Source organism: Suncus etruscus, chromosome 3, assembly GCF_024139225.1.
Source record: "Suncus etruscus isolate mSunEtr1 chromosome 3, mSunEtr1.pri.cur, whole genome shotgun sequence".
Lineage (NCBI taxonomy): Eukaryota > Metazoa > Chordata > Mammalia > Eulipotyphla > Soricidae > Suncus > Suncus etruscus.
In genome coordinates, this window is record NC_064850.1 from 87,982,849 (window position 1) to 88,009,789 (window position 26,941).

Below are 26,941 nucleotides of genomic sequence, written 5' to 3' on the forward strand. Positions count from 1 at the left end.
AGAAAAAGCCCTGCATCAAAATTTCCTCCAGGTTAGAGTTTCTTTTCTAAGAGTATGGAAGAGGAGTATAGGAACTGGTCTTCAACTAGGAGAAAATTTGAATTGGCCTGTACTTGAATTTTCCTTGGGTTATTCAATATGACCCTAATACAGACCAAGCTTGATTAACTGTGAATTCAAAGAAAACAACATAGTTTCACAATGCCCGTGTAAACTAGCATGTATGTTTTCTTATACATAAAAAATACTTCTGAATAATGTATCTTTTTTGTTTGTTTTTGTTTTTGTTTTTTTGTTTTTGGGTCACACCTGGCAACACTCAGATAACTCCTGGCTCTGTGCTCAGAAATCATCCCTGGCAGGCACAGGGAACCATATGGGATGCCGGGATTTGAACCACCGTTCTTCTGCCTGAACGGCAAACACCTTACCTCCATGCTATCTTTCCAGCCCCCAAAAATGTATCTTTTAAATACTTCTTATGACCCTTAAAATTTTCAGTTCCTTTTGTCACAAGTGGCCTGTGATCCATTAAACTTAATATTATTAGGGTCCTCTCTTATATTACAGATAGCACTGTCTCTAAAACACCATTAACTCTCATTTTACCTTTGTTACCCTTACCAAACCAAATTTAGTGTGACTCTATAGGTTTGACTCTTATATCTTCATCCTCTCCTTAATTTTCTTCTTCCTTTTCTACTTTCAGCTATGTGTGTGAGAGTGTGTGTGAGTGAGTGAGTGAGCAAGCGAGTGAATTTATTTTATACCAGTACCACGCAAATGTGACCCTCCCTCCACTAGAAAGACATAGAAAAAAATCTGAATTTAATTTCTGGGTAGGCTCCTCATAACTCATTCTTTAAAGTATGATCTGTCTTGCTGTTGTTTAGGAAGCAGAGTTGTCAAACCTAATGTTTATACATGTCAGTGTCGTTGGCCTGGGAATGAGCATCAGAAATTACCTGCTTTGAAAAGGGGTATAAACAATTTATGCCCATGAATCACTACCAGTGGCTTCTTAGGGAACCTTGGTTCTAGTAGCAAGTTTCCCTCTTACACTTTTCTGCTTCAACATGTGCTTTTTTTTTTGTCTTTGTCTTTCAATAGGTCAGCGGACAGATTGCAGTCTGGCCAGGTAGGTGTGGCCTATAATGGCCTGGAAGGGGTGAAGACACTCCAGATTAAAGATATTCCAGCCTGGGAGAGAGCCCAGAACTGAGTTAGTTATAAAGGCTCTTGATGACTTTGCAAGGGAGTGGCCTTTGGCAAGTTTGTTTCCTTCCCTTTGCTTTGCTGACCCCATTTGGCCTCACATGGAAATAGAGTTTTCTGTGACATCAAGATAAAGATGATTAGAACTGAGTGGAGGAAGTAGTCTTTTGCTGAAATAGCCTAGATTCCCCAGTGTCGCTACCCTACAACCTAGTAGAAATATTCTACCCTGGAACATCCTGGTCACCTACATTTACCTGCCGATGTTTTTTTTGGATGGGGGGATTTTTGGGACCACACCCATTTGATGCTCAGTGGTTACTCCTGGCTAAGCGCTCAGAAATTGCCCCTGGCTTGGGGGGACCATATGGGACCCCAGGGGATTGAACTGTGGTCCTTCCTTGGCTAGCGCTTGCAAGGCAGACACCTTACCTCTAGCGCCACCTCACCGGCCTAAACCTGCCAATATTTTTACCAATACTTTTTCTTTTGCCAATACGTTTACCTTCCAATATTTAGGGCTTTAGGAAATTTTCTTATTCGGAGAAGGAAGATAAAGAAATAGCATTTTGATCAAGTATTTTTAATACTTAAAATAAAGGCAATCCCTCACCTGATAATAAATATCCTTTCTGCTCCATTCCAGCCAAATATTTTTCTTCCCTGTTGTGGTGCTGCTATAAGAAAGAAAACTCTTGAGCTGGCAGAGAGCTGGCAGTAAGCAAGGCATTCATTTGGCCAGCAGTCTCTGATGACTAAAAATGTGCTGATTTAACTGGGAAAATAGTTTTAATGAGCTGGAATCCTTAGAGACCTTGGGGTAGCCCATTATATCAACCACTTATATCTGCCAACACACACAATAATCATGAGGCCATTTACAATTATAGGCTCATTATTTAGAAATAGCTTCAGTTGACTTTCATCGTTTTGTCATAATGGATCACAATGAAGATCTCATTAATATACCAGTCTTGTTCACTGCAAGGAAGCAGAATAATGTGATTCTATGGAATATATATTCTTGTCAATAGTATAAGTTTATGTATAACCATACAGCTAAAGAAGGCACCATGGGAATAAAAATAACTGAGCTCAAATTCCTTGGACAGTGTTTTTGCTGTGTAACCTTGAGCCACCACACTTGACTCTAAATTTCAGTTTCCTCATCTATAAAAAAAACAACAAGAACATTTCAGTAGTTCCTCAGAAGCAGCCTAGTAGAGGAACAGAAAGCTTGGGTCACCCTCTTCTCAAAACTGGGCAGCATTGCTTCCCTTTGTGGTGTGGTGTGTCTCTGAGTCAGTCCCTGGGAGCAAAAGGCTTCTGAGGCAAAACAACTTGAAAACATGCCTGAGGATTGCCAAGATTCCTTCCAGTTGAACACACCATTCTTTAGGGGGGTGGGAGGAGCTCTTATCTTTCCCCCTAAGGGTTTCCAAGAGAGAAACTACAGCCTCTTGTTGTTTACTAGTGCCTCTTTGCTAATAGATCCTTTATAGTCTAACAAAAGTATTTTTTACTGCAGAGACTTCCATATTATTTGAAGAAAAAAAAAAAGTTTTATTGATCGCAACTTACCAATAAGTCTCTTAACCACTTTGAGGTCGGGGGAATAAGTTGAATAATATGGCTAGTTTCATTAACTACCAGACAAGTGTTTTTAATTCCATTTTCTCTTTTCTTCTCTGCTGTTGGATTAATTCTGTCTGATTGGTGGGGACAACACAGGCGTAGCTCAACTGTGAGAAAGCAGGTAAGACTTCATCAAGAGCCAGGCTGGTCTGGTATAAAAATGGTTATTTCCCACAATCATTCACAAAATTAGGAGCTGGATACAATGCTTTTCTGACTTCATGCCTGAGTTTGAAATATGCCATTCAAGTCATGATCTGTTTATTTTATGACACTCAACAGATTCAGCTTCTTTAATTGGAATTGTCATTGTCTTTTGAATTGTTCCTTTCATCTCTATTACTTACCTGATACTAGAGATTTGGTTTGACTGTGGGAGATTATGCTGGAAGTGTCCATAATTTCATTTTTCTAGGCCACTAAAGAGACCCATACTTGCTACATAGGTACTAATATGTTATTAATTCACAGCTGCTTATCAGTCCTTATCTGACACTTGTACTTTAAATTTGTAGATTTTTGTTTCTGGTGATGTAGCGATTCTGTGTATTGCTACAACATGCTGAAATGCAAAATTAAGTCTGATCTAGGACTGATACTCAAGAAATATACCATTTTTCAATTTTGTGTGTGATCTTCACATAGATCTGAGCATGACTTGGAGTAGCTATTGCTGTTACATTTGAGAGAGCGGTACGGATAATCCACTGCGATGGATCATCTAAACAGCACTTATGCTTTTAAAAAATTAATTGATGTATTTCTTTTTTGAATAGCAAACTTCCTAAACTATACTTTATGGAATTATTTTGTATCACTAAGTTCATACTAGCTATGCAGTAGGTATTTAGCATGGAGAGTAAATAGAGAATTCAGAAGAGTATTTCTATAAAAAAAATATTTTGGGTAATATGCAGTGATGCAAGTCCCAAGGAGTTATGGCATGGAGAGGGCACCTGATTACTGGGGTGTTGGCAGGGCCAGCAGGGTCATTAGCTGATCTAGCTGGGTGGCCAGTTGGGAGACTCAGATGGCATAGCCTTCATTTTCTTAGCTTTGTTGTCACACTTTTCGTTCTGTGCTGTGGATATCATTTTAAGGCAAACACCATCATAAAAAATGGCACATTGTTTTAAATTTGAAATATTATATTTCAAATAATTATACAATTTATCATTACAAACATTTGCATATACTAACAAAAGTTAGTAATTATGTATTTTTAGTTTTAGACTATAAATTCTAGTAGTAGAAAAATTTTCCCCCAATTTGTATTGAAATAACATGGTTTACAACAGCTTCCTTGTTGTTTTATGTTTTCTATCTCAGTATCTCCTGTACAAATATAAAATCAGGGGTCTTCAGTGCCTCCACAGTAGAGCACTAGCCTTGTAGCCATGAGTTCTATCCCCAGCAGTAATATGCCAAATGTGATCCCAGTGGAACAGCCATTTGTTCTGTTTTTTTTTTTTTTATTTTTATTTTATTTAAACACCGTGATTACAAACATGACTGTAGTTAGATTTCAGTCACCAAAAGAATATCCCCCTTCACCAGTGCAACATTCTCCACCACCAATATCTCTCTCCACTACCACCCTGCCTGTATTTGAGACAGGCATTCTTTTTTTATTATTTTGTAGAAAATATGAAATTATATTTTCAAAACTTTCTTTGCGAACTGTTTTATATTTCTTTTTTAATATTTTATTTAAACACCTTGATTACAAATATGAGTGTAGTTCAGTCATTTAAAGAACACCCACCTTCACCAGTGCAACATTTCCATCACCAACATCCCAAATCTCCCTCTTCCCCACCCCTGCCTGTATTTAAGACAGGCTTTCTATTTCCCTCATTCATTCACATTGTCATGATAGTTGTCAGTGTAGTTATTTCTCTTAACTGCACTCACCATTCTTTGTGGTGAGCTGTACCTTCTAGCCCTCATTTCTTTTGTCTCTGAGAATTATTGCAAAAATGTCTTTTATTTTTCTTAAAACCCATAGATGAGGGAGACTATTCTGTGTCTATCTCTCTCCCTCTGACTTATTTCACTCAGCATAATAGATTCCATGTACATCTATGTATAGGAAAATTTCATGATTTCATCTCTCTTGACAGCTGCATAATATTCTGTTGTCTACATGTACCACAGTTTCTTTAGCCATTCATCTGTTGAAGGGCATCTTGGTTGTTTCCAGAGTCTGGCTATTGTAAATAGTGCTGCAATGAATATAAGTATGAGGAAGGGATTTTTGAATTATATTTTTGTGTTCCTGGGGTATATCCCTAGGAGTGGTATAGCTGGATCATATGGGAGCTCAATTTCTAGTTTTTTGAGGTATCTACATATAGTTTTCCATAACAGTTGGACAAAATGGCATTCCCACCAGCAGTGAATAAGAGTTTCTTTCTCTTCACATCCCCACCAGCACTGCTTGTTCTCATTCTTTGTGATGTGTGCCAATCTCTGTGGCATGAGATGGTACCTCGTAGTTGTTTTGATTTACATCTCCCTGTTGATTAGTGATATGGAACATTTTTTTCATGTATCTTTTGGACATTTGTATTTCTTCTTTGACAAAGTATCTGTACTTCTCTCATTCATTAACATTGTCATGCTAGTTGCTAGTGTAGTTATTTCTCTAACTGCATTTACCACTCTTTGTGGTGAGCTTCATATTATGAGCCAATCCTTCCATCCCTCATCTCTGGGCATTATTACAATAATGTCTTTTATTTTCCTTAAAACCCATAGATGAGTGAGACTATTCTGTGTGTGTCTCTCTATCCCTCTGACTTATTTCACTCAGCATAATAGTTTCCATGTCCATCCATGTATAGGAAAATTTTATTACTTCATCTCTCTTGTTGGCTACATAATATTCCATTATGTCTTTATACCATAGTTTCTTTAGCCATTCATCTGCTGAAGGGCATCTTGGTTGTTTCTAGAGTCTGGCTATTGTAAATAGTGCTGCAATGAATATAGGTATGAGGAAGGGATTTTCATATTGCATTTTTGTGTTCCTAGAATATATCCATAGGAGTGGTGTAGCTGGATCATATGGGAGCTCGATTTCCATTTTTTTGAGGCATCTCCATATCGCTTTCCATAAAGGCTAGACTAGACAGCATTCCCACCAGCATTGAATGAGAGTTCCTTTTCTCCCCACATTTCTGCCATCACTTACTGTTCTTAATCTTTGTGATGTGTGGCACAGCCATTTGTAATCACTGGCTTTACAACAAAAAGTACAATCTTCATCATACCACAACAATTGCATGTGCCACCCAGCATGCTTCACAACTACCATTCTCTGCATGACAACAAAAAGTGAAATCTCAATTACTGCACAACTAAGTGGAAAAGATAGGGGTAGAGGGAGATTCATATTTGACAAAGCTGAACTTTTACTCATTAGAGATGAAATGACAAATGAAGACATATGTCAACTTTATCTGCCATCTTCCGAATTGTTTTCTTCTGCAAACGCTAAGACACCAATTCACTGTCTTTTCTGGGTTATTTATATTACCCATTCCTTTAATATAAGTTCTCTTAATCTGATTGAATGTGGATTTGGCCTGATTGTCCTTAAATGACCCTAGTCCTAAAATTATATAACTAGAAATATTGTGAGTAAGAGAGTTAAGTTGGTATGGATTCTTTCCTTGTGGAAGGCAAATGGAGAGGCACAATACAGTGAATATAGGCTGCGTGCAAATTTGAATATCAAGTAAGTAAGGGTCTTTGGAGCTTCACAGAAACAGAGGTACATTGTGGGGTTGGTTGGAGTGAGAGAATTAATTACTCAGGGACTATAGGTGAGTGACACCTTTGTGCACTTTGTTCAGTATTTCACCTGACCATACTAGATTCTACTTTAGGCTCAATTTGAGGAATGGGGACACAGAAGCTCACTTCTCCCTAAGGCTCCATGTTTGCCTGCCACAAATTATGCCTCTGAGCTACTTCTGACATACTACTGGTAGCTAAGCTTTAATATATTTTAAGCCTTGCTCTTGGCTATCATTGCTATCTCACTACAAGTCTAAGCAGAATTTTGTACTCGTATCACTTGCTTAAACCAGCAATCTGTATGTTCTCCAACCTGTCTCCTTCTGGGTTATATAAACCCTGAGTTTTAATTTATTTATATATAAGTATGTTATAATGCATGTTTATATATAAACATATAAACAACATATATAAACACATATGTGTTATATGTGTGGTTATATATGTTTTTATATATAATTTATAAGCTTGAGGCCAGAAAAACTTCACAAACTTTTATATTGCTATTCCATTCTCATTGGTACTGCTATTTATAAAAGAAAAACATAGGGGCCAGAGAGATAGCAAGGAGGTAGGGCATTTGCCTTGCATGCAGAAGGATGGTGGTTCGAATCCCAGCATCCTATAAGGTCCCCTGAGCCTTCCAGGAGAGATTTCTGAGCGTAGAGCCATGAATAACCCCTGAGCACTGCTGCGTGTGACCTAAAAACCAAAAAAGAAAAGAAAATAAAAACATAATGACCATGTTTGTAAATACATACAGAAAAACTCTGAAATGGGGTATTTTGCTTTTTATATAGTGGACATGTGTTGAGGAACTGACTACAGTGCTGCAACAAAAGGGCTGACACTGGCTACTGTGGCTGGGCAGCCAGAGGAAGCAGCTGAGCATTCGAGTCACTGATATCTTCCTAACTCCAGCACTACCTTGGTACACACAGCACTGCCTTTGGCAGCATCAGGGGTTTCCAACTAGCTTGGAAGCTAGAGGGCACAGTAGCTTTTCTCTTAGTCTGACTTCTTCCTAAGATCCAGCGCTTTCCTAAATATGGCCAAATCCCATGGCTACACTTGAAAATTCAGAGTCAGAGGAGGGCCATACCACAAGCCTGTGAAGGGGGCAGAAGCCCCAGAACTTACTCGACTTGCAGGTCCAGGCTTTATAAATACAAACATTGAAAATCCTTCTACTGAATTTAGGTTTCTTCTGCCTGACTCATTTCTTCTCTTTTTGGGCATTGTGCTGCATTATAAACCCTGCTGTTTTAAGTAGTATTTGGTGTACACACCTGGCAATGTTTACCAAGCTTCCAAGATGAAGGCTGGGTGGTAATAAAGTATTCATTGGAAAAATTCCTCAGAAGGAAAATGCGTGGGTTTAAATCCCACTCCACCACTGACAGTTATGTCACCATGTACAGTTATTAAAACCTCTCTTCATTTCTTCATTTGCTAAATGAAGATGATAATAATAAACACCTCGTGGGTTTGCTACCAGTACCGGTTCATCTAAAGTGCCTAATACATGGCCAACACCTCTGTTAATCCTTCCTCAAATGTTAAACATAAATGTTAAGGAAATATTACTCATCTCAGTAATCTCAGCACCAATATTCTTTCCAGTTTATGTATATCAAGTTGAGACACAAAGAAATTAAATAAATGTTAGAGTTGTATAACAAAATGGCAGAGCAAAAATGGACATCTGAGAGCCTTTCTTCACTTACTACAAAGTAGTTTCCATTAGTCCCAAGAGTTGCTTTCCCCTCCATTTATATTTCTTGCCTCACAAACTCCCTTTCCTTGAAGAGGAAGGAATCTGTCAGGCACTACATAGAAGGCTCTGGGCTCCTCCCAGCAGTACTTGGGCAAGGCTTCCAGGGTTGTATCCAAGGATGCTCAAGGGACCATGTGGTTGACTACATGTAAGACATGCATCTTAATCTTTGTAATATCTCCCCAGCCCCATTTCCCTTTTAGAAAGTGTCAGCTGTTTTCCTCTATTGGTTTATACCAATTTTAATTGAGCACCTCATACACAAGAGCATTGTGACCAGTGTTGGACATGTAAAATTGACACGGCATCTGTTCTCTGAAGTTTCAGCTGTAACAGTTACAAAAGCAAGACCTCACACATCACTAAGTCACACTCAGGACTGGACAGGCCAAGTACAAGGTGCTAAGATGAATCCTGATCTCTTTTGGGGAGTCAGAAAACACCTCTTGGGCAGTTATACTTTCACCTTTGGATTGGTACAAAGAGAGTTTTAGCTGCAGGAGCAACTGATGTAGTATGATCAAGGACTCTGGAGTACAGAAAGTTCAGTGTGACTACAGCAGAAAGACTGGGAAGAGTAAAAGAAAATGGAACTGGAGCTAAAGCAAGGCTCTGTGCACACACAGCTATGTAAAGAGAGCAAGGAGAAATTCCTTGAAAGAGTTTAACCTAGAGAGAAAGCTACAAATTCTTTTATTTCTATTGCTTTATTTTTTTCCTGTCCACACACTACAAAGTCTTTTAAAGGTCAGCTAGTCAATGTATGAAGGAAATGAAGAATGGTTTCAAGGTCCAGAAGATTCTTCAATGGATTGGTGGTAGTAGAGATGGGAATAATTGAAATGAACTTCTAAAGTTGTTTTTCAAGTAAATTAGTTTTTAGGAAATATGGGAGAAGAGAAGGAGGTTCTAATAAAACAAAAATTAGAAAAATCCAGTAGAGTGAAATATGTCTGGATTTGAAAAATATTTAAGTATTTTAGGCAGACAACAGGAAGTACAACAAATTCATTGGATTGGATGGGCTGCTGGGGTAGAATTTAAAACTAGTTTGGGATTTAAACTTGACTATAAGTAACTTTGAAAATCAATACTTTAAATTAATAAAATAAGCATCTTTTTGTGTGTGTGTGTGTGGTTTGGGGTCACACCCAGCAGTGCTCAGGGGTTATTTCTGGCTCCAGGCTCAGAAATTGCTCCTGGCAGGCACAGGGGACCATATGGGGCGCCGGGATTCGAACCGATGACCTCCTGCATGAAAGGCAAACGCCTTACCTCCATGCTATCTCTCCGGCCCCAAAATAAGCATCTTTGATTATTCAAAAAAAATGCAATTCCATTTAAGACTGCTGAATCTCAGGCATGTGTATGGCATCCAAAGAGAAAATGTGTATGTGCTAAGCTTCTTGATAGACTGACCTCTCATCATCCATCTGATACAAGTTCTGGGAGTCTTGACTCTTTCTCTCCATTCTCTCAGAATGTGTGTTATCCCAGTTAAAGATTGCAACACTGTGTTTTTTCTTTGGCTATCAGGATTCCAGCCAAGCAATTCCTCTGGTGGTGGAAAGCTGTATTCGGTTTATCAGCAGACATGGTAAGCAGGACTTACAGCTTTGCCCTTATTTGTTCAAAGTGAAGAACTTCCAGGAATTCTTTACAAAATAGAAATAGAAATTGAGTTCTCATCCTGACATTATCAGTAAAATATAAAATTTTGTTTATTCTCACACTGCATGCTATTTTACAATGACCACACTAAGACATTGAGGTACAACAGCATATGTATTTACTCAAAATGCCTTAGCTCTTTACAGACTCCTATTTCTAAATATAAGGTGAGTTTTAAATTACAGCTATCAATTGAGTCAGGACAGCTGGTATGATATGTGACAAAAATTTTGCCACTAAGCACTGTCTTTGCACAGACTAGTATCTCTCATTGCACAACCAGGTCTGTTATATCACTTAAATGGCTACATCACATCACACTGATTTGAAAGCAATTCCTTTTTTGATGTTCCTTTAATTTCTAGCAATATATTTTATTCTGGTTGGTCTCACTGGATATATCCCCAGTTGCTCAGTAGTAGCAGGTCAGGTAGTAAAGTGGTAACCTGCTCTGATAGTCTATCAGGTTTGGCTTCTTCCCAGCATAAATCAGATCATACTGCCTTCTGCTTGGACAAAGCTGAATCTTGACTCAATTATTCATCAGCTCCTAGGCTTGTTATACAAAATCTAAGAATTAATGGAAATGAAATGTCATATAATTGATCGTCCAAGTATAAGAGAATTTAGAAAGCACAATTATCTGAGTGAGCAGAATGAAGATTTCTAGGAACAGGATATAATTTTTATTTTAATTGTCCTAGTTTTTATTATTGTTATTTTAAAATAAATTTATTTTAGATGCTGCTCTGCAAGTGATAGGAAAGGGGTAGAATGACCTCTCCAGAGGTAGGGAGGTATGTAGATGATCATTGATCTAAAGCCAGGAGCAGCCATTCTTTCTCTCTTCCTCAGCCCCCTCTCTCCTTATAAACTGGGCCATTGCTTATATTTATTTTTAAAATGACAATGATTTTAGTATGCTTAAACCATCCTATCTTAACTAGTTATTTTTATTCACTTGAAGCAACTGTATATCACTATTGAACAGTCGACAGATAATTATAAAACCACTGATCAATGCTAGGTATCATGCATTGTCAAACAAGTAAAACAAGAAAGGAGTATGTATTATTCATGTCTTAACTTGGCTTTATAATACAGTTGGGAGAATATAAAGAAGGTGAAGGGATAATAAAAAAGAAAATAAGCTATAGTAATTCAGAATAGCAATATAAGAAATTCCACAAGATAATAATGATTAATAACCAAACATTTGGCACTAATAAGCTCAGACTGAGCTCAGAGGAGGTATTGTTGGTGCCTAAAGGACACTACCTAAAGAAAGGGGGCCAGAGCGATAGCACAGCGGTAGGCCTTGCATGTGGCTGACCCGAGACAAATCTGGGTTCAATATCCACCATCCCATATGATCCCCCAAAGCCAGGAGTGGTTTCTGAACACATAGCCAGGAGTAACCCCTGAGCATCATCAGGTGTGGCCCAAAAACCAAACTAAATAAATAAAATAAAATAAAAACCTCCTTACTTCCCTGAGCTTTACATTCTACTAGTGAGCAGATAAATAAACAGATGATTAATTGATAGTATTAATATGCCATGTGTTCAGTGTTGGTGAGGATCATGAAGGGGTAGAGATAAGGAATGAAGAAATGACAGAGTTTTCAGGTAGGTTCTTCTGGAAAAGGCATGTGCTGAAAAACTACTGTTCAAGTAAAGTCATGAAAGCAATGAGAGATGGATGAGTGGCTGTCTGCGAGCATCTTGTGCAGAGGACTGGGCAGAACAATGTCCAGAGTATGAAGGAGAAAGTGGTTATGGTAGAGGGATTGACTGAATGTGAAGCTAGATACCAGACTCTTGAGGCTTCATTTGGAGGGTTGGTGTTCGGATTTTATTTAGAGTTGGGAAGCTATTGGGAGGATTTAAAACAAGAAGTAATCTTTTTGGAGGATTCCAGACTTCTGCGTGAACTTACAACCATTGGAGGAAATAGAATAGCAAGTGTGACAGCATGTGCCTCACATGTCATGAACCTAAGTTCAATCCTCAGCACCACAAAGAATTAGTAATGGATGGAGGAGGGAATGTTAAAGTTTAGAAGCCAAGTACCTGCCTTGAAAATGTAAAGCTACTAGTTAGAGTCCTGCACTCAGCTGATGTTGCCTAACCCCCAGTGGCATTCCCAAACTTTACTTTTGTCTTTCCTGTTCTGAGGAAGTGAGTAGTTCTTAGAGGCACACACAGTATATAAGTTCTGTTATAGCCAGAATATAAATTCAATTGTAAGAAATCGCCCCTCCCTTCTTAATATTGCTTTAACTAAATTTAGGATTTTAGCTCTGGGTGTGGAAAGTCTGGCTCAGAGGTTCCCAAACTTATTTGGCCTAATGCCCCCATTCTAAGACAAAGACCCATAGAGATCTGTCTTTTTAAGTGAACAAAAGGAAAATGTTTCCCAGTTGAACCCAAAGCTAATAGTTCCCAAACCTCAATTATCCTAGCACCCCTGGACAATTCCAGACTACTTAGAAAGTGAAAGTTTGGCTAACAGGATCCTGCGACCCCCTCACTGAGGAAGAACTTCTTAAATAGTGGCTTAAAAGGTAGCATTGTTCTATTTTGCCTTCCTAAAAAGAAACCTGAGATTTCTCTGATATTTAAAAATATTTTTTAAGGGGACTGGAGATCTCTCTTTCAGAGGGTAAGCCACTTGTCTGACCCAATTTCAGTCCCTGGTACCACATATGGTTTTCTAGGCATTGCCAAAGTGATTTCTGACCACAGAGACAGGAATAAGCCCTACATAACAGGTATCTCTGCCTCTCTCTCTCTCTCTCTCTCTCTCTCTCTCTCTCTCTCTCTCTCTCTCTCTCTCTCTCTCTCTCTCACACACACACACACACACACACACACACACACACACACACACATGCGCGCGCGCCAGAGTTTGCAAACAAGTTCTGGTTCTCATCACCTGGCTAACTTAAGTGATAGCCTGCGTCATCATTTTCCTCTAGAAAACAGTTTACTGGTACCTCAGCCACATGACGGTTATGAGAACAAGTTGATTTTATTTTATGAAAGTATTTCTTAGCAGCACACACTTTTTAAAAAATATATATTATTTTTACTCTAACAAAACCCAACAGATAAAATTGCTATGCTCATTATAGTAGTAATACATTCATACCTTTTGGTCTTAAGAAAAAAATTTCAGTGAAGACTAATGGCTATCATAGTGTCTGGCAAGACTGGTAACAACTAGTCATTTATCTTTTTATGTCCTGTAGAACAGGTAAAACAATAAGCATAGTCTCAACTTTATGAAATTTTGTTGACATTTAGCTAATGGCCTGCCTGTTTTAATTCTTGACCCAGGATGATTAAAAAACAAGTGTTGGGGTAGGGGATGATAGATTGATAATACACTGGGTAAGACACTCACCTTGGACATGACCAACCTGAGTTCAATCCCCAGCACCACATATGGTCTCCGGAGCACCACCAGTAGTGATTCCTGAGTGTAGAGCCAGGAGTAAGCCTGCTCTTCAGTGAGTGTGATCCAAATACAAAATATCAGGGATCATGCCTGCACTGGATAGAAGGGAATAGAGAACTAGAACCTGGGGGAGGAACCTGCCTCTCTCTTAGAATCTGTAGGGGAGAAATAGGACAAGGGGTTCAAATTTCTTGCCTTGCACAAGGTTGATGAAAGTTCACACTCCAGTACCACATATAATCCCTGAGAATTATAAGAAGTAATTTCTGAGTGCAGAACCAGTGGGTAAGCCCACAGCATTGCTGGGTGTGATTCCAAAACCACATGGCGAATGAGAAATCAGAAATAAAGTCACACAAGACCTCTCTTCCTTTTGGTCTCTAACTCAACACTTTATTAGACTAATGATGGAGATAGGTACCTAAGTATATTGACCTTCAGATACACTTAAAGCTGTGATTGCAAATTGGTTTTTTCTTTTTTTTTTTTTTTTTTTTTTTTTTTTTTTTGTGGTTTTTGGGTCACACCCGGCAGTGCTCAGGGGTTATTTCTGGTTCCAGGCTCAGAAATTGCTCCTGGCAGGCACAGGGGACCATATGGGGCGCCGGGATTCGAACCGATGACCTCCTGCATGAAAGGCAAACGCCTTACCTCCATGCTATCTCTCCGGCCCCGGTTTTTTCTTTTTGGTTACTTTTTCTCTCTTTCCAGGTCTACAGCATGAGGGAATTTTTCGTGTATCAGGATCACAGGTGGAAGTAAATGACATCAAAAATGCTTTTGAAAGAGGTAAGGACAGTTCTTTCCCTCTGTGTCCTGTTTGTTATGCTTCTCTCCTGAGAATTATCTGCCCAAACCAAAGAAGTTAACTATAATATCTGTGTGGTTTATAACTTCATCCAGAACCCTTGGTGGCAGTTAATATCAAGGCTAATGTGTCTGTTCATTGTAGCCCATTTATTATCTGTGGGCTATTAAGGTAATGGGCAGGCTTTGGCTATTTCCGTCACTATAATGGATATACATCATTTCAATTTGAGGTTTGTCCTATTATTAAATCTAATTACGTCTGATATGAATTTTTCCATAGGGAGCTCTGGCATGATTGTTCCCCTGTAAGCAGGTGTCCTATGTGGTAAACCAGAAGAGACTACCAGACTCTCAGAGAGGTAGCCAGAGGGCTGGCCTCCCGGACCTCATTTTTCTCCCCCCAGGGACTTAGCCCCTGGCTGGAATCCTGATTTTTGAGAGAAAGTCTGTCACCGCATTTCCCTTCGCTCAAGTTCACAGGGAATGTCCCTTAGCTAGATTAATATAAAAGCCTAGTCCTGAGTGCCTGAGCCTGCACAGTCGACTTCCTTTGGTCCTGGGAACCCTACCTAATGGATTGGGGTGATGACTTATTAGGTCACTCCTTTTCCACTACCTCTGTTTCATCTTTTGTGTTATGTTGCCTTTCTCTGCCTTTCCTCTTTGGGGGAATTGCTTATCATCAGGAGAAGACCCCCTAGCTGGGGACCAGAATGACCATGACATGGATTCTATTGCTGGCGTCTTGAAGCTGTACTTCAGGGGGCTGGAGCACCCTCTCTTTCCTAAGGACATCTTTCATGACCTGATGACCTGTGTTAGTAAGTACAATTCTAACCTCTTACCTGTAGCAACAGGTAAGAAATTTCCATTGACCTTCTGTTCTCATCAGCTTGTGGGAAATATTTTCCTTTCCCTCTGCAAAATTCTTCTTGCAATCCTCATGCCTTCATTTTCTTTGGGAGTAGGAGGGAGTGAGACATGACTTTGGTAAGCGTCTAGAACCACAAGTTTGATTTTTTTTTTTCTGATTATCTATAAATACCTTTGCTTTCCTGGGTTTTATCTTTCTTCAGTAAAATGCACTTTATATTTCTATCTATTTCTTTTTGGTTATCATAAACGTATACATTTTTAAGCTTTCTCATTATGCAAGGGTACAAGGCATTTGTTACAAATACTCTTGTTGCTTAAAACATGACATTACTTACCTGCTGAAATATTTAGGGGCCGGCGAGGTGGCACTAGAGGTAAGGTGTCTGCCTTGCAAGCGCTAGCCAAGGAAGGACCACGGTTCAATCCCCCAGCGTCCATATGGTCCCCCCAAGCCAGGGGCGATTTCTGAGCGATTAGCCAGAAGTAACCCCTGAGCATCAAACAGGTGTAGCCCGAAAAAAAAAAAAATAAAAAACCCTGCACATTTAAAAGTTGCAATATAATATTTTCCCCAGAGATAAATTTATTCTCTACTTTTTCCTTCATGGAGCTTTTTCTGCCTCTAACTGTTAAAGTAGGAGCTTAAAAAGCTATTCCTCTCCACTTGGTTTTGCTCATTAATGGAACATCCTTGCATTTATTTTCCATGGAAAATGAATCATGAAAATTGGCTTCATATCTGTCCTTCCTAGAAGTAGACCCCATTAAAATGATGGCTCCATAGGCTGGCAGAGGCAGTGCCTTAGAAATGGAGAAAAGATCCTTCTTCCAAAGTCTTTCAGTCTTCATGTCTTTATATTTGCATTATGACTCAGCATATGCCCTGAGTGCTGACCTCTCTTTTACTCTCAGAAAGGCCCAAGAGCCTGTTTTATTTGCAGACCCAATATATCTGTCTAGTGCAAATGAGTTCTATAGGTAAATAAGTATATGTGCCCCTCATGTCTTTCTCCTAAAACTAATATTTTAAGTACACTAGGGTTACATAGACAGCACTTGACTTCTCTGTTTACCTTTGATGAAGAAGTTATTTCCTATTTATTTTTCACACAAAGGTTCTCATATAAATTTATGGTAGCCATACAGCACACTAAGGAAAGGGGAAGGTTAGTCCATAATGGAGGCCACTAGTGTAGGGCCTTACTCATCTGTAAGAATTGAAAATTTCTCCTTAGATTGCACTGGGCCCTGCTGTTTTCTGTTCTGCAGGTAAGGTGGGGAAAGATGTGCCAGATTCATTCAGAAGGTGATGGCAGGCAAGCTAGGATACTGCCTCTCCTGCACTCCCCACACACCAGCCCTTCAAGACTGGGTGTTGTATAGTTAGAGCAGGGTTATGCACAGCTCCATGTCTGGGGTTTAATAAGAGGTGGAGAGATGACCTTTTGTGCCCAAGGAGCATATACTTTAAGTCCTGCATTGGTAACTAAGTGCCTGTTTCCTGTCATAGCAGCAGTTTCCTGTCATATCCTCATTCCCCTAAGAAGCCAAAGAGATAAAGATAGACATATTTACACCATATCCAGTGGTGTCTAAGCTCCACTTGACCACTCTCGGTTATACCTGCTGGTGATAAAGGCCTTCTTATTAGTACTCCCAGCACACACAATCACAGTGTAGGATAATGCCTTACTTTTCTCTTTTAGCAATGGATAATCTGCAGGACAGAGCACTGCATATCAGGAAAGCCCTTCTGACCCTGCCCAGAATCACTCTGATCATCATGAGATACCTCTTTGCCTTCCTCAATCAGTGAGTAGACTTCCAGGGAGCAACTGGATCAAGCCCTGGCTCTAGCCACTGAAAGTTTATAGAGGGACCTATGGCTTTTCATCATACCATCAAATATGAGTTGAATTTGTACTTTGTGTTGGGCAAGTTGTGGATATAAGAATGCATTGTTGGGGGCCAGAGTGCTGGCACAGCTGTAGGTAGCACATGGCTGATTTGATGGTTTGATCTCCCGGTATCCCATATGGTCCCCCAAGCTAGGAGCGATTTCTGAGTGCATAGCCAGGAGTAACCCCTGAGCATCAAGGCTTGTGGACCAAACCCCCCTAAAAAAGAATACATTGTTAAGTAAGACACAAAGCTCTGATATCAGTGATGGGGGATAATAACAGATATGTTAGGTAGCAAATTCTTAGAAGAAAAAGATAAGGAATAGGATGTAAGGATCTGAATAGGACCAGTTAAAAAACTACCTACTGCTTTGGGGCCAGAGAGATAGCATGGAGGTAAGGCGTTTGCCTTTCATGCAGAAGGTCATCGGTTCGAATCCCGGCATCCCATATGGTCCCCCCCGGAGCCTGCCAGGAGCAATTTCTGAGCATGGAGCCAGGAGTAACCCCTGAGCACTGCTGGGTGTGACCTAAAAACCACACACACACAAAAAAAATACCTACTGTTTTATGAAGTCACTAGAGGCCTGTAAAGAGAAGTAAGGCTACCTATGCAGAGATTACTCTGTGGTTTCTGCAAGAGGTGTGGATAGTTTAGACTTTGGGGTTAATGATAGAAAGTGGTGAGAAGATGGGGGCATTGGTGATGGGAATATTGCACTGGTGAAGGGGGCTATTCTTTATATGACTGAAACCCAGCTACAATCATGTCTGTAATCAAGGTGTTTAAATAAAGATATTATTAAAAAGAAAGAAAGGAAGAAAACGGTGAGAAGAGTCAGGTTTTGGATTGCTTTTGAATAAAGCATTGAAAGGACTTGCTGATGGTTTGACTATAGTGTGAGAGAAAAGAGAAATTCTACAAATCTGGTGTGAGCAACAGGGAACTAAGAGTAGTATCTTTATAAAGTAGGAAAGACATGGTGTGAAGGAGGGGATGAAAAAAAGGTAGCAAAAAAAAAATGAAAAAGAAAGATAACAAATGGGCAAGTGACTTGCCTATTAGATATCCAAATAGATTCTAAGCTGTCAACTGAACAGAAATTGGGTATCCTAAGGAGAAAATTCTTAATAGTACGACCGTAATGGAGCCTTAATATGTGGCTGTTATCTAGGTGATTTACAAGAGAGGGAGGGAGTCAGGGACCTGGATGAGATTTTTCTTTTTAGCCAATAGATCCTTCTTAGAGCAAAGGCAATATGAGAACATATGATAGCTTCTCTCAGGCACTTCTGTCAATTCTATTTCCTTTACTTTTACTGTAGCATCTCTTCAATGACTTGACCTGAGATTATAAATAAACAGAAATCTGGCATCCAAATAAGGCTATCAGCTTTGCCTGTAGGTCCACTGTGTCTTGAACACATGAAATAATTGATGAAACAATTGAATATTAGGGCATTGATTAATTTTAAAAGTCCAGCTTTCCCTCTTTTCCTGAAACCATCTGCAGTACCTTATGGAGTAAGGGCTGTGGTACAGGTGAGCAGGTTCCTCTAGATCACTAATCCCATTCCATCTTGCATTATCTAGACTGAATTTTGTTGCCATTTATTACCACCCTTGCTTTAGTTTTTTTTTAACTTAATGGGCAAACATTTATCTGGGTCTAGTAAATGAACAAGAAGGACTATGATGTTTTAGCACATATTTCTTTGTGGAAATGAAGATCCTTCCTAGTCAATTGATGTTACCTTCAAAGGAATACATCCCTTGAAGTAATCATGAGTTCACTTACAAGTTCATCACAAAGAGCATCAAACATAACTTGCCCCATAGTCTGTTGCTACCAAATCAAACCATAGGAACTGTAAAGTTGAAGGATTTTACAAAATTTCATGCAGTTTAAAATCTGTCCAGGGGCTTCAGAAATAGTACAGAAGGTAAGGTGCTTGCCTTGTGCATGGTTACTTTGACATCAACTTCTATTCAATCTCCAGTATCACATATGGTCTCCCAACCACTGCCAGGCAAAGAATAGTCCCTTTGTATCAGTAAGTGTAGCCAAAAACCAAAAACTAAGTCATTAAATTCATGAAAACCTACTGAAAGTGCAATCTCCCTGACAAATTAAGGTGTTTAGATTTGGGAATCCAGAATTCTTGTTAGATATACATGTTTGAAGACTCCTGAAAATCCATCAGTGCAAAAGGCCCTTACTAGAACTGAGGGTCTGTCTTAAGAAATCAACATAATACCAAAAAAAAAAAAAAACATTCATTGAGTTCATTTATTCATCTGTACCAATCACAGTGCTAAATGAATTAGCATTTCCTCCTTGGAAATGACAGTGGATTTAATAACCCCACTGAGCTGCTAAAATGACTCAAAGAGCTAAAACACATACTTTCCAAAAGCACAGGCCCTAAGTTTGATCTGTGGCACTACAGGGCTCCACAAGAATCACCTATGAGAATAGTCCTGCTAATCCTCAGCACCATTGGATCCCAGCAGCACCATATAGCTAGGCTCAAGCACTGAACTGTCAGGCTGAAAATAGTACCAAAATAAACAGATATGTAGGTTAATAACAGTTTTGTCAACTACAGTGCCTAACATAAATTGAAATTATTTTTAATTCTAATAAACAGTTAAGTTAGCATAACATAATGTCCCCGTTTTATAGTGAAGAAATTAGGTAACTAGAATTAAGTTCTAGTAGTAGAATTAATAAGTAGCAGAGCTAGGGTTCAAAATTAGATCTGTTTGACTTTAACATTCTTGGTTTGTTTTCTTTTTCTTTTTTAATTTAATCAGAGACAAATGCACATTTAAAAAGGCAAAAGTCAGGCCGGAATAATGGCACAGCAGAAGGGTGTTTGCCTTGCAGGCTGCTGATCCAGGACAGACTGTGGTTTGAATTCCTGTCCCATATGGTTCCACGACTCCGGGGCTATTTCTGAGAGCATAGCCAGGAATAACCACTGAGCATCACTGAGTGTGCCCCCCCAAAAAACAAAAATAAATAAATAAAAAGGCAAAAGTCTACCCCCAAGCACCATCAAATGTAGAAAGACAAAAACAAAGCTAAAGTCTAGAAAAGTATGTGGTAGAAAACATGTGTTCCATACCAATCTATTATTCTCATTCCTGCCCCCAATCTGTACTCTGAAACACTATACTAAATCTTCAAAAAATACACAAGTGATCAGGAGTTCAAATCAAGTCAGAGAATTCACAGCAAGAGCCTTATCTCTCTCACCCCCATCATGTTTTTGTTTTTGTTTTATTTTATTAAGGGGCTGGAACAATAGTACAGTGTGGAGGGCATTTCCCTTGCACATGACCAACCTGAATCCTGAATTCAATACCTTGTATTCCTTTAGTTCCCAAGCTCTAGGAGTGATTCCCAAGTGTAGAGCCAAGAGTAGCCACTGAGTATAGCCAGGTGTATACCAAAAACAAACACACAAAAAAACTTCTTTTTTTTTTTTTTTTTGGTTTTTGGTTTTTGGGTCACACCTGGCAGCGCTCAAAGGTTACTCCTGGCTCCATGCTCAGAAATCGCTCCTGGCAGGCTCAGGATGCTGGGATTCGAATCAGTGACCTTCTGCATAAAAGGCAAATGCCTTACCTCCATGCTATCTCTCCAGTCCTACAAAAAAATTTCTTAAATCACCATAATTCATAAAGTTATTCATAGTTTGGTTTTGAACATAACTAACTGTGTTTTGAACATAACTAACCCACTACCAGTATCTTCTTCCCTCCACCAGGGTTCCCCAGTTCTCACATACTCTATACCTTCTCCCTTCCCACTGCCACCTTGAAAGGCAAATATTTAAATTTGATTGTTGAAGTTTTGATCTCTTGTTTCCAATGCTGTTGACTATTTTGGACATTTAGCTCTATTACTCCTTTACACCTATGAAGCACTCAGATCCCCTCAACCCCTGGTCCCCATTACTTCCCATCTATCTCTTCCTTTCTCCTCAACTTCTTTCCTTCTCTGTTCTCCCTGTATCCTGGATGAAAGGGTGATCTAGGCATCCTCCCCTTCATAGATTTCATTCCCTCATCCAGTTATACCACATATAAGAGAGATCATCCTGTGTTTGTTTTTCTTCTGATTACTTCACTGACCATGATATCCAGTTCCATCGACGTTTGATGAATTGCATAATTTTGTTGTTCCACTTCTATTTTTTAAAGAAGTAGATTGGAAAAGTTCCAGCCTTTTCTGAATATCTGATTTTTTTAATTCAGAAACCAGAAAAATATAAAATTAAATCTTTAAGACCTAGGAAGCAACCCAACCCCTCAGACCTGTAACCTCACCGATCATTGGCCTCCCTATATTTGACTAGGTCCAGAGGCCAGTGACTCCTTAAACGTGACAGGTAGCATATTAGAAGCTTCAGGAGAGAGAACTACTAAATGAGAGAGAGGTCAGTTTGGTGACTTGAGTCTGAATATAAATATAAATAAATTATGCAGTTTGAAAGAATGGCTATTTAGAGGGGGCTGTAGTGATAGTAAATTCAGTAGGGAGGGCTTTTGCCTTACATAAAGCCCACCCAGATTTGATCCACAGCATGTCATCTAGCCCCTAAGCCCCAGTAGACATGATTCCTGAGCTCAAATCCAGGAGTTACTTCCTAAGTATTGCCACGTATGTCCCTCCTCCCCCCCAAAAAAGATTAAAGTAAAAAAAAAGAACAGACTGCTACTTAATGGACAATAATGAGCCTTAGGTTTCACATAAGGAGGTGCTGGGTTTTTTCTCAGAATCTGTCTGAATCAGGCTCTGGGAATTCCTGCCAATGCCGGAAAAAAGCAGAACTGCTTTGCATAGTGCACAGTTCTGCAAGCCTTGCATGCATTTTTCTGTGTACGTACATGTGTTTGTATGTGTGTATGTTTTAGGAGAGGAGAGAAGTGGGAAGCCCAAACCAGTGGAGTTGTCCAAGCCATCAGTTTCTGGACAAAGACCAGTGGAGAAACATCAGGCTTGAAGACTTACTTAAGCACTTGTGTCCGCTTGTGTGTGTCAACTGCCAAGGTTGGCTAAACAGCTGCTAACTGAAAAGGGGGAGTTCCCAGAATAAATAAATATCTAATAATAAAGTCAGACTGCATCCAGAGGAAGTCTGTACAGCATGCTGACCTTTCCCTAAATAAATCCTGAATGTAATAGTAGGAATATTATGAAAATAAAAAGTAACTGTATTAGATGTTCCCAAATGAAATTAACTCACAAAATGGAACACAAAAACAATTAGTTGGCTATCTTAAAAAAAGAAAATACGTCCAGAGTTCAAATGAAATATTCCTAATAGTTTGCCATTCAAGAAGTGACACAATGTGCAATGCCTGTGTTTTTTGACATTATCTTTCCCAGAGCTGCCAGAGGGTTCCCATCTGCTCAGTAGGTTGGTCTGTGAACTGAGCCACATTATCTCTAAGAGCCAGGGGGGATTTGTGGACAAAGTGTGGGGTTATGTAGGATTTGAACAGAGAGATGCAGAGGCACAGGAGGCGGTGCCTCCAGTTTGCCTTTGTTTTGAATGACCATCCTGGTTTTCATCGCCTTCTCTCACTGGATCTTTAAGAGAAGCCCTGGCTCCCAGAAAGGCAGGTGGCAATTTGTGGGACTCATCCTCTTAATCTTGGCAGTGCTTCCCAAGTTGTGTTTCCTGGGAATTCATGTGAAAAATGGAAAGTTCTTTAGCTTCCATCCTCTCCTTTCTCCTCCAGTTTATCACAGTTCAGTGAAGAGAACATGATGGACCCCTACAACCTTGCCATCTGCTTCGGGCCCTCACTGATGTCAGTGCCCGAAGGCCATGACCAGGTGTCCTGCCAAGCCCATGTGAATGAGCTGATCAAAACCATCATCATCCAACATGAGAACATCTTCCCAAACCCCAGGGAGCTGGAAGGCCCTGTCTACAGCAGAGGAGGAAGCACGGAGGATTACTGGTAGGGAATTCAAGCAAGTGGAGGGAGGGCAACATCAATACAAACTAGTATGGGAGCCAGCTGGCCAGGCAAGGACCAGAGGGAAACACCCTTCACAGCTGCTTCAAGGTGCCAGGATCTAGAGATAGTGTGGTCAGTGCTGTACCCCTACCTGATCTCCAGAGTAAGTAGCATCTCATATCCCCTCCCTTGTTTATGAGTTCTGATGGTGAATTCCCTGAGGCTGTTCGGAAAGAGAAAGATGACAATAACACCAGGATTCATATTCTTCAGCAAAGAAAGTTTTACATCAGATTTGGGTTCCTTTTCTGTGCTGTGTGAGAAATGGTCCTGGGCCTCAGGGCACTTCTTTCTTCTCAGGAAGAGGTTAGACCGTGGAGAGTAGTTTCTGGACTGTGAGTTTCTTAGGTGATAATTGAGAGTGATTCCAGAAATGATGACAAGAATGGTGTGAGGGGTAGAATTTGTTTTCAGCACCATGTTAGGCACAGCTCTACCTCCTAATGAGATTAAATTCTGTGATGCAGTCTTTTTTGTGACCTAGCCTAGGAGCAGAGCTATAAAAAGAATTTCTGGGCCACATCATGCATCTAGTCTTCCATGAGATAATAACAAACCGATCTATCCTTTTGTCAATAATCTGTAGCTCACAGAGCCTGTGGCAGCAGTTCAGGCCACCCTAATGAGGAGGATTCTAAGTCTGTTCTCTGGCCTCTTAGGGCAAGACCATCCCTTATTCCACATCCTTCAGTGCACTCACAGTGACATTTTCTACTGATCAAAAAGAGCGATCTCTCTCTCTCTCTCTCTCTCTCTCTCTCTCTCTCACACACACACACACACACACACACACACACACACACACACATCTATCTGAAGACCATCCCTTATTCCACATCCTTCAGTGCACTCACAGTGACATTTTCTACTGATCAAAAAGAGCGATATCTCTCTCTCTCTCTCTCTCTCTCTCTCTCTCTCTCTCTCTCTCTCTCTCTCTCTCTCTCTCTCTCTCTCTCTCTCTCTCTCACACACACACACACACACACACACACACACACATCTATCTGATGTCCCTTGCCTTCTCAACTTCTTTTCCTCTAAATAATGTTCCAGCCTGGGCTGAAACATGTCAATTCAAATCGGATTTTGTCTGATTTTGACATCTGGAACCAATTCAGCCAGCTCCATTGCTACCAATTGAGGAGCCTACAGGGAGTTATTTATGTAGAGTTCAGTTGGTCCACACATCTCCATTACCCTGCAGGAGGAGCCTCCTGGCTCAGAGTGAAGAAAGGCAACATGAACCACTGACATCGCTGAATCAGTCCTTGCCTCTCCTCAGATCTCATCTTCTAAAGCCAAGCAGAAAACCCTGGGCTTGCCAATTTAGAAAGGTTTTTTTGTCTTAGACAGATGGCTGGTAGGGCCAGGGTTGTGCTCAGCTCAAACTACTGACTGGTGAGCTCCAAGGAACTGTCCTTGTGCCTGTGACTTTCATAATTGTCTCCCCTGTTACCACTATGGAAAAGCAAAGGACCAGTTCCTGCTTTACCTTCCATCTAAAGTCAGCTCTCCCTTCTAGACTGTTAGTCCACTGCAGGCTCTAGACCAATTCTAGGGCATAGAACCCCTCTGTTCTGCTGCGTGGCCCAGCCCAGGGTGCATACTGGAGCAGGCTGCATGCAGATAGGCAGGCACTTCTTCCATTACTTCCCACTGCCGTGCTGTGCATCAACTTTCAGCCTCTGTTAAAACCACAGGTGATCAGTCAGCATTACTTCCAGAGATTTGGTTGGAAGTCAGAGGCCCTTGAGAATGAAGAAGTGACCTGAAAGTAAAAGAGACCATTCATTTCATCTTCTGGGAGGCCCCAACCTCTTCTCTTTTTTAAAAAGAGAGGGAAGTTTCAGCAAAGTTACTTAAGATCTGTGAAGGAGGGGTAGGAGGGATGAGAAGAGCCCCAGAGCCATGACCATGAAATCAGAACATCAGATAGAAAGGAGATTCAGACCTCCCTTCAGCTATGGAAAAGAGAAGCCAATTAATCCCTTTCCACCAGTGTCAGTTCCTGCCCTGATACTGTGCCTGGCCTTCTAGGCTTGCCTGCTCTAGCAAATGGCAGTGCTGGCTGGGCTTTTGAGCCCACAGCCCTGTACGTTTTACTTTCCTAAGAGATACCCAAGACTCCCCAAAGTGTGAGAACATCCCTCTTTTTGGACAGCCCCATACATGGACTCAAAATCCTAGGGAATGCTTTTAGTTTTAAAGGATTTCCCAAAAGTTTACCAAGCTCATTAGTAGACCTATCGGCCTCACAAACAGAGAATTGTGCCCATGTTATTTGACAAAGAGGAATTCCTGTTAATTTCTCAGATTGTTCATTAGACTCTGGAGGATTTCCTAGGAATTGACTTGCTTAAGTGGGTTGAGTTCAGAACTTACGGAACTTTCTAGCAGTGGCAGAACCACCGCAGGTTGAGGAAAAGGTACTAGGTTCAGAAATGAAAGTGGGAGACAGGCTGTGGAACTGAGGAGTGGGGAGGACAGACATAGCTGCCAAAGAAGACTGCAAAAAATAATATTTCTATCTACTTTTCAGGAAGTAAGAGCTTCCTAGTACCTCTCTGTCGATTCTGAAATTCTAATGCCAGGAGGTAGAGGAGAGAAACAATTTTCCTATAACATCATTGATCATTGACAATTTTCTAACCTGGAGAGTTTGGACATCAAGAACTTATTCAAGAATTTGACTTATCTTCTATCTTGCCTTCTTGAAAGACCAGTCCACAACTTGGCTTCCAAGAAGCAAGCTCTTCTTCTCTTGCTCTTGTTTCCCTACCACCACAACAATTTCTCTAATTTACTCCTCATCTTCTTACCAGTATACAGACTGGTACCGGGACAAAGCAGCTTAGAGAGTTGGAGCAAAATGAGAAGGAAAGGAAGTACCACTTTCTTTCCAGAGTCTTTATGGAATTATTTACCTTTCCAGATATTTTGTGGAAGTTCTTTATGAAATGATTTTTTTAAAATCTTTACATAATTCTCCTCAGTACTCAGCCATTATTCTCTATAGATTCTGCACCTAATCTATTAGAAGGAGTAACTTGCCCAAGGCATACAACTCCTAAGTGTCTGAGCTTCATTTTAAATCTAGTTCTTTCTGATGCTAAAGCCCAATATGTCTGTCCTAGAAACCCCTCCACCCTGGACTGACTCTAGTGGAGAAACAGCCCCTGAGGTGTTGTTCTGTATTTTCTAAAATATATATAAATTTAAAAGTTGAGATGCCTGCACAATTTTCCTTTGTGCCACGATAAAGCTACATTTCACCTAATCTTAGATAGTTTTTGTAGCAGTTGCTCACAGGAGATCCTCTAGAACCTTCCCATCATTGTAAGTCTTTGTTGCATTTAGTCTTGACAGAGCATGAGGCAGTCTCTGTGCTCTTGCTCAGCTGAGGAATCTATACAGGTAAGAACCTTGTGAACAAACACTGATATGTGTCCCTTTTGCTCTTGTTGCAGTGATAGCCCTCATGGAGAGACTACCTCGGCTGAAGATTCCACTCAGGATGTGACAGCAGAGCACCACACAAGTGATGATGGTATAAGGGCCCACATGCTGGTCTTGGCAGGAAGAGGGCCACAGGGAAATGTTTTTGAAGGAAAGGAGGGAGCACGTCTATCTTCTTTGTCTCACCCTTTCTCAGAGATACTACTCTTCTCGCATATAGAGTGGTCTTGGTATTATCCTGGATATGAAGATCTGTCCCTTTCATACCTCACATGCCTCCACTCCTTG

The 26,941-nt window shown here is 40.2% G+C and overlaps 1 protein-coding gene across 3 annotated transcripts in view; it reads left to right on the forward strand.

The window, feature by feature from the left end:
- SRGAP2 (SLIT-ROBO Rho GTPase activating protein 2) overlaps positions 1-26,941 on the forward strand; it is a 335,545-nt gene that overhangs the window by 295,420 nt on the left and 13,184 nt on the right. For all 3 annotated transcript variants that reach the window (XM_049770931.1, XM_049770932.1, XM_049770933.1), the window contains exons 11-18: positions 1,111-1,138; positions 2,947-2,971; positions 9,968-10,028; positions 14,276-14,353; positions 15,061-15,195; positions 16,957-17,062; positions 22,910-23,134; positions 26,665-26,744. In XM_049770931.1, the coding sequence (XP_049626888.1) occupies positions 1,111-1,138; positions 2,947-2,971; positions 9,968-10,028; positions 14,276-14,353; positions 15,061-15,195; positions 16,957-17,062; positions 22,910-23,134; positions 26,665-26,744 (738 nt within the window). The remainder of the gene's footprint in view (positions 1-1,110; positions 1,139-2,946; positions 2,972-9,967; positions 10,029-14,275; positions 14,354-15,060; positions 15,196-16,956; positions 17,063-22,909; positions 23,135-26,664; positions 26,745-26,941) is intronic.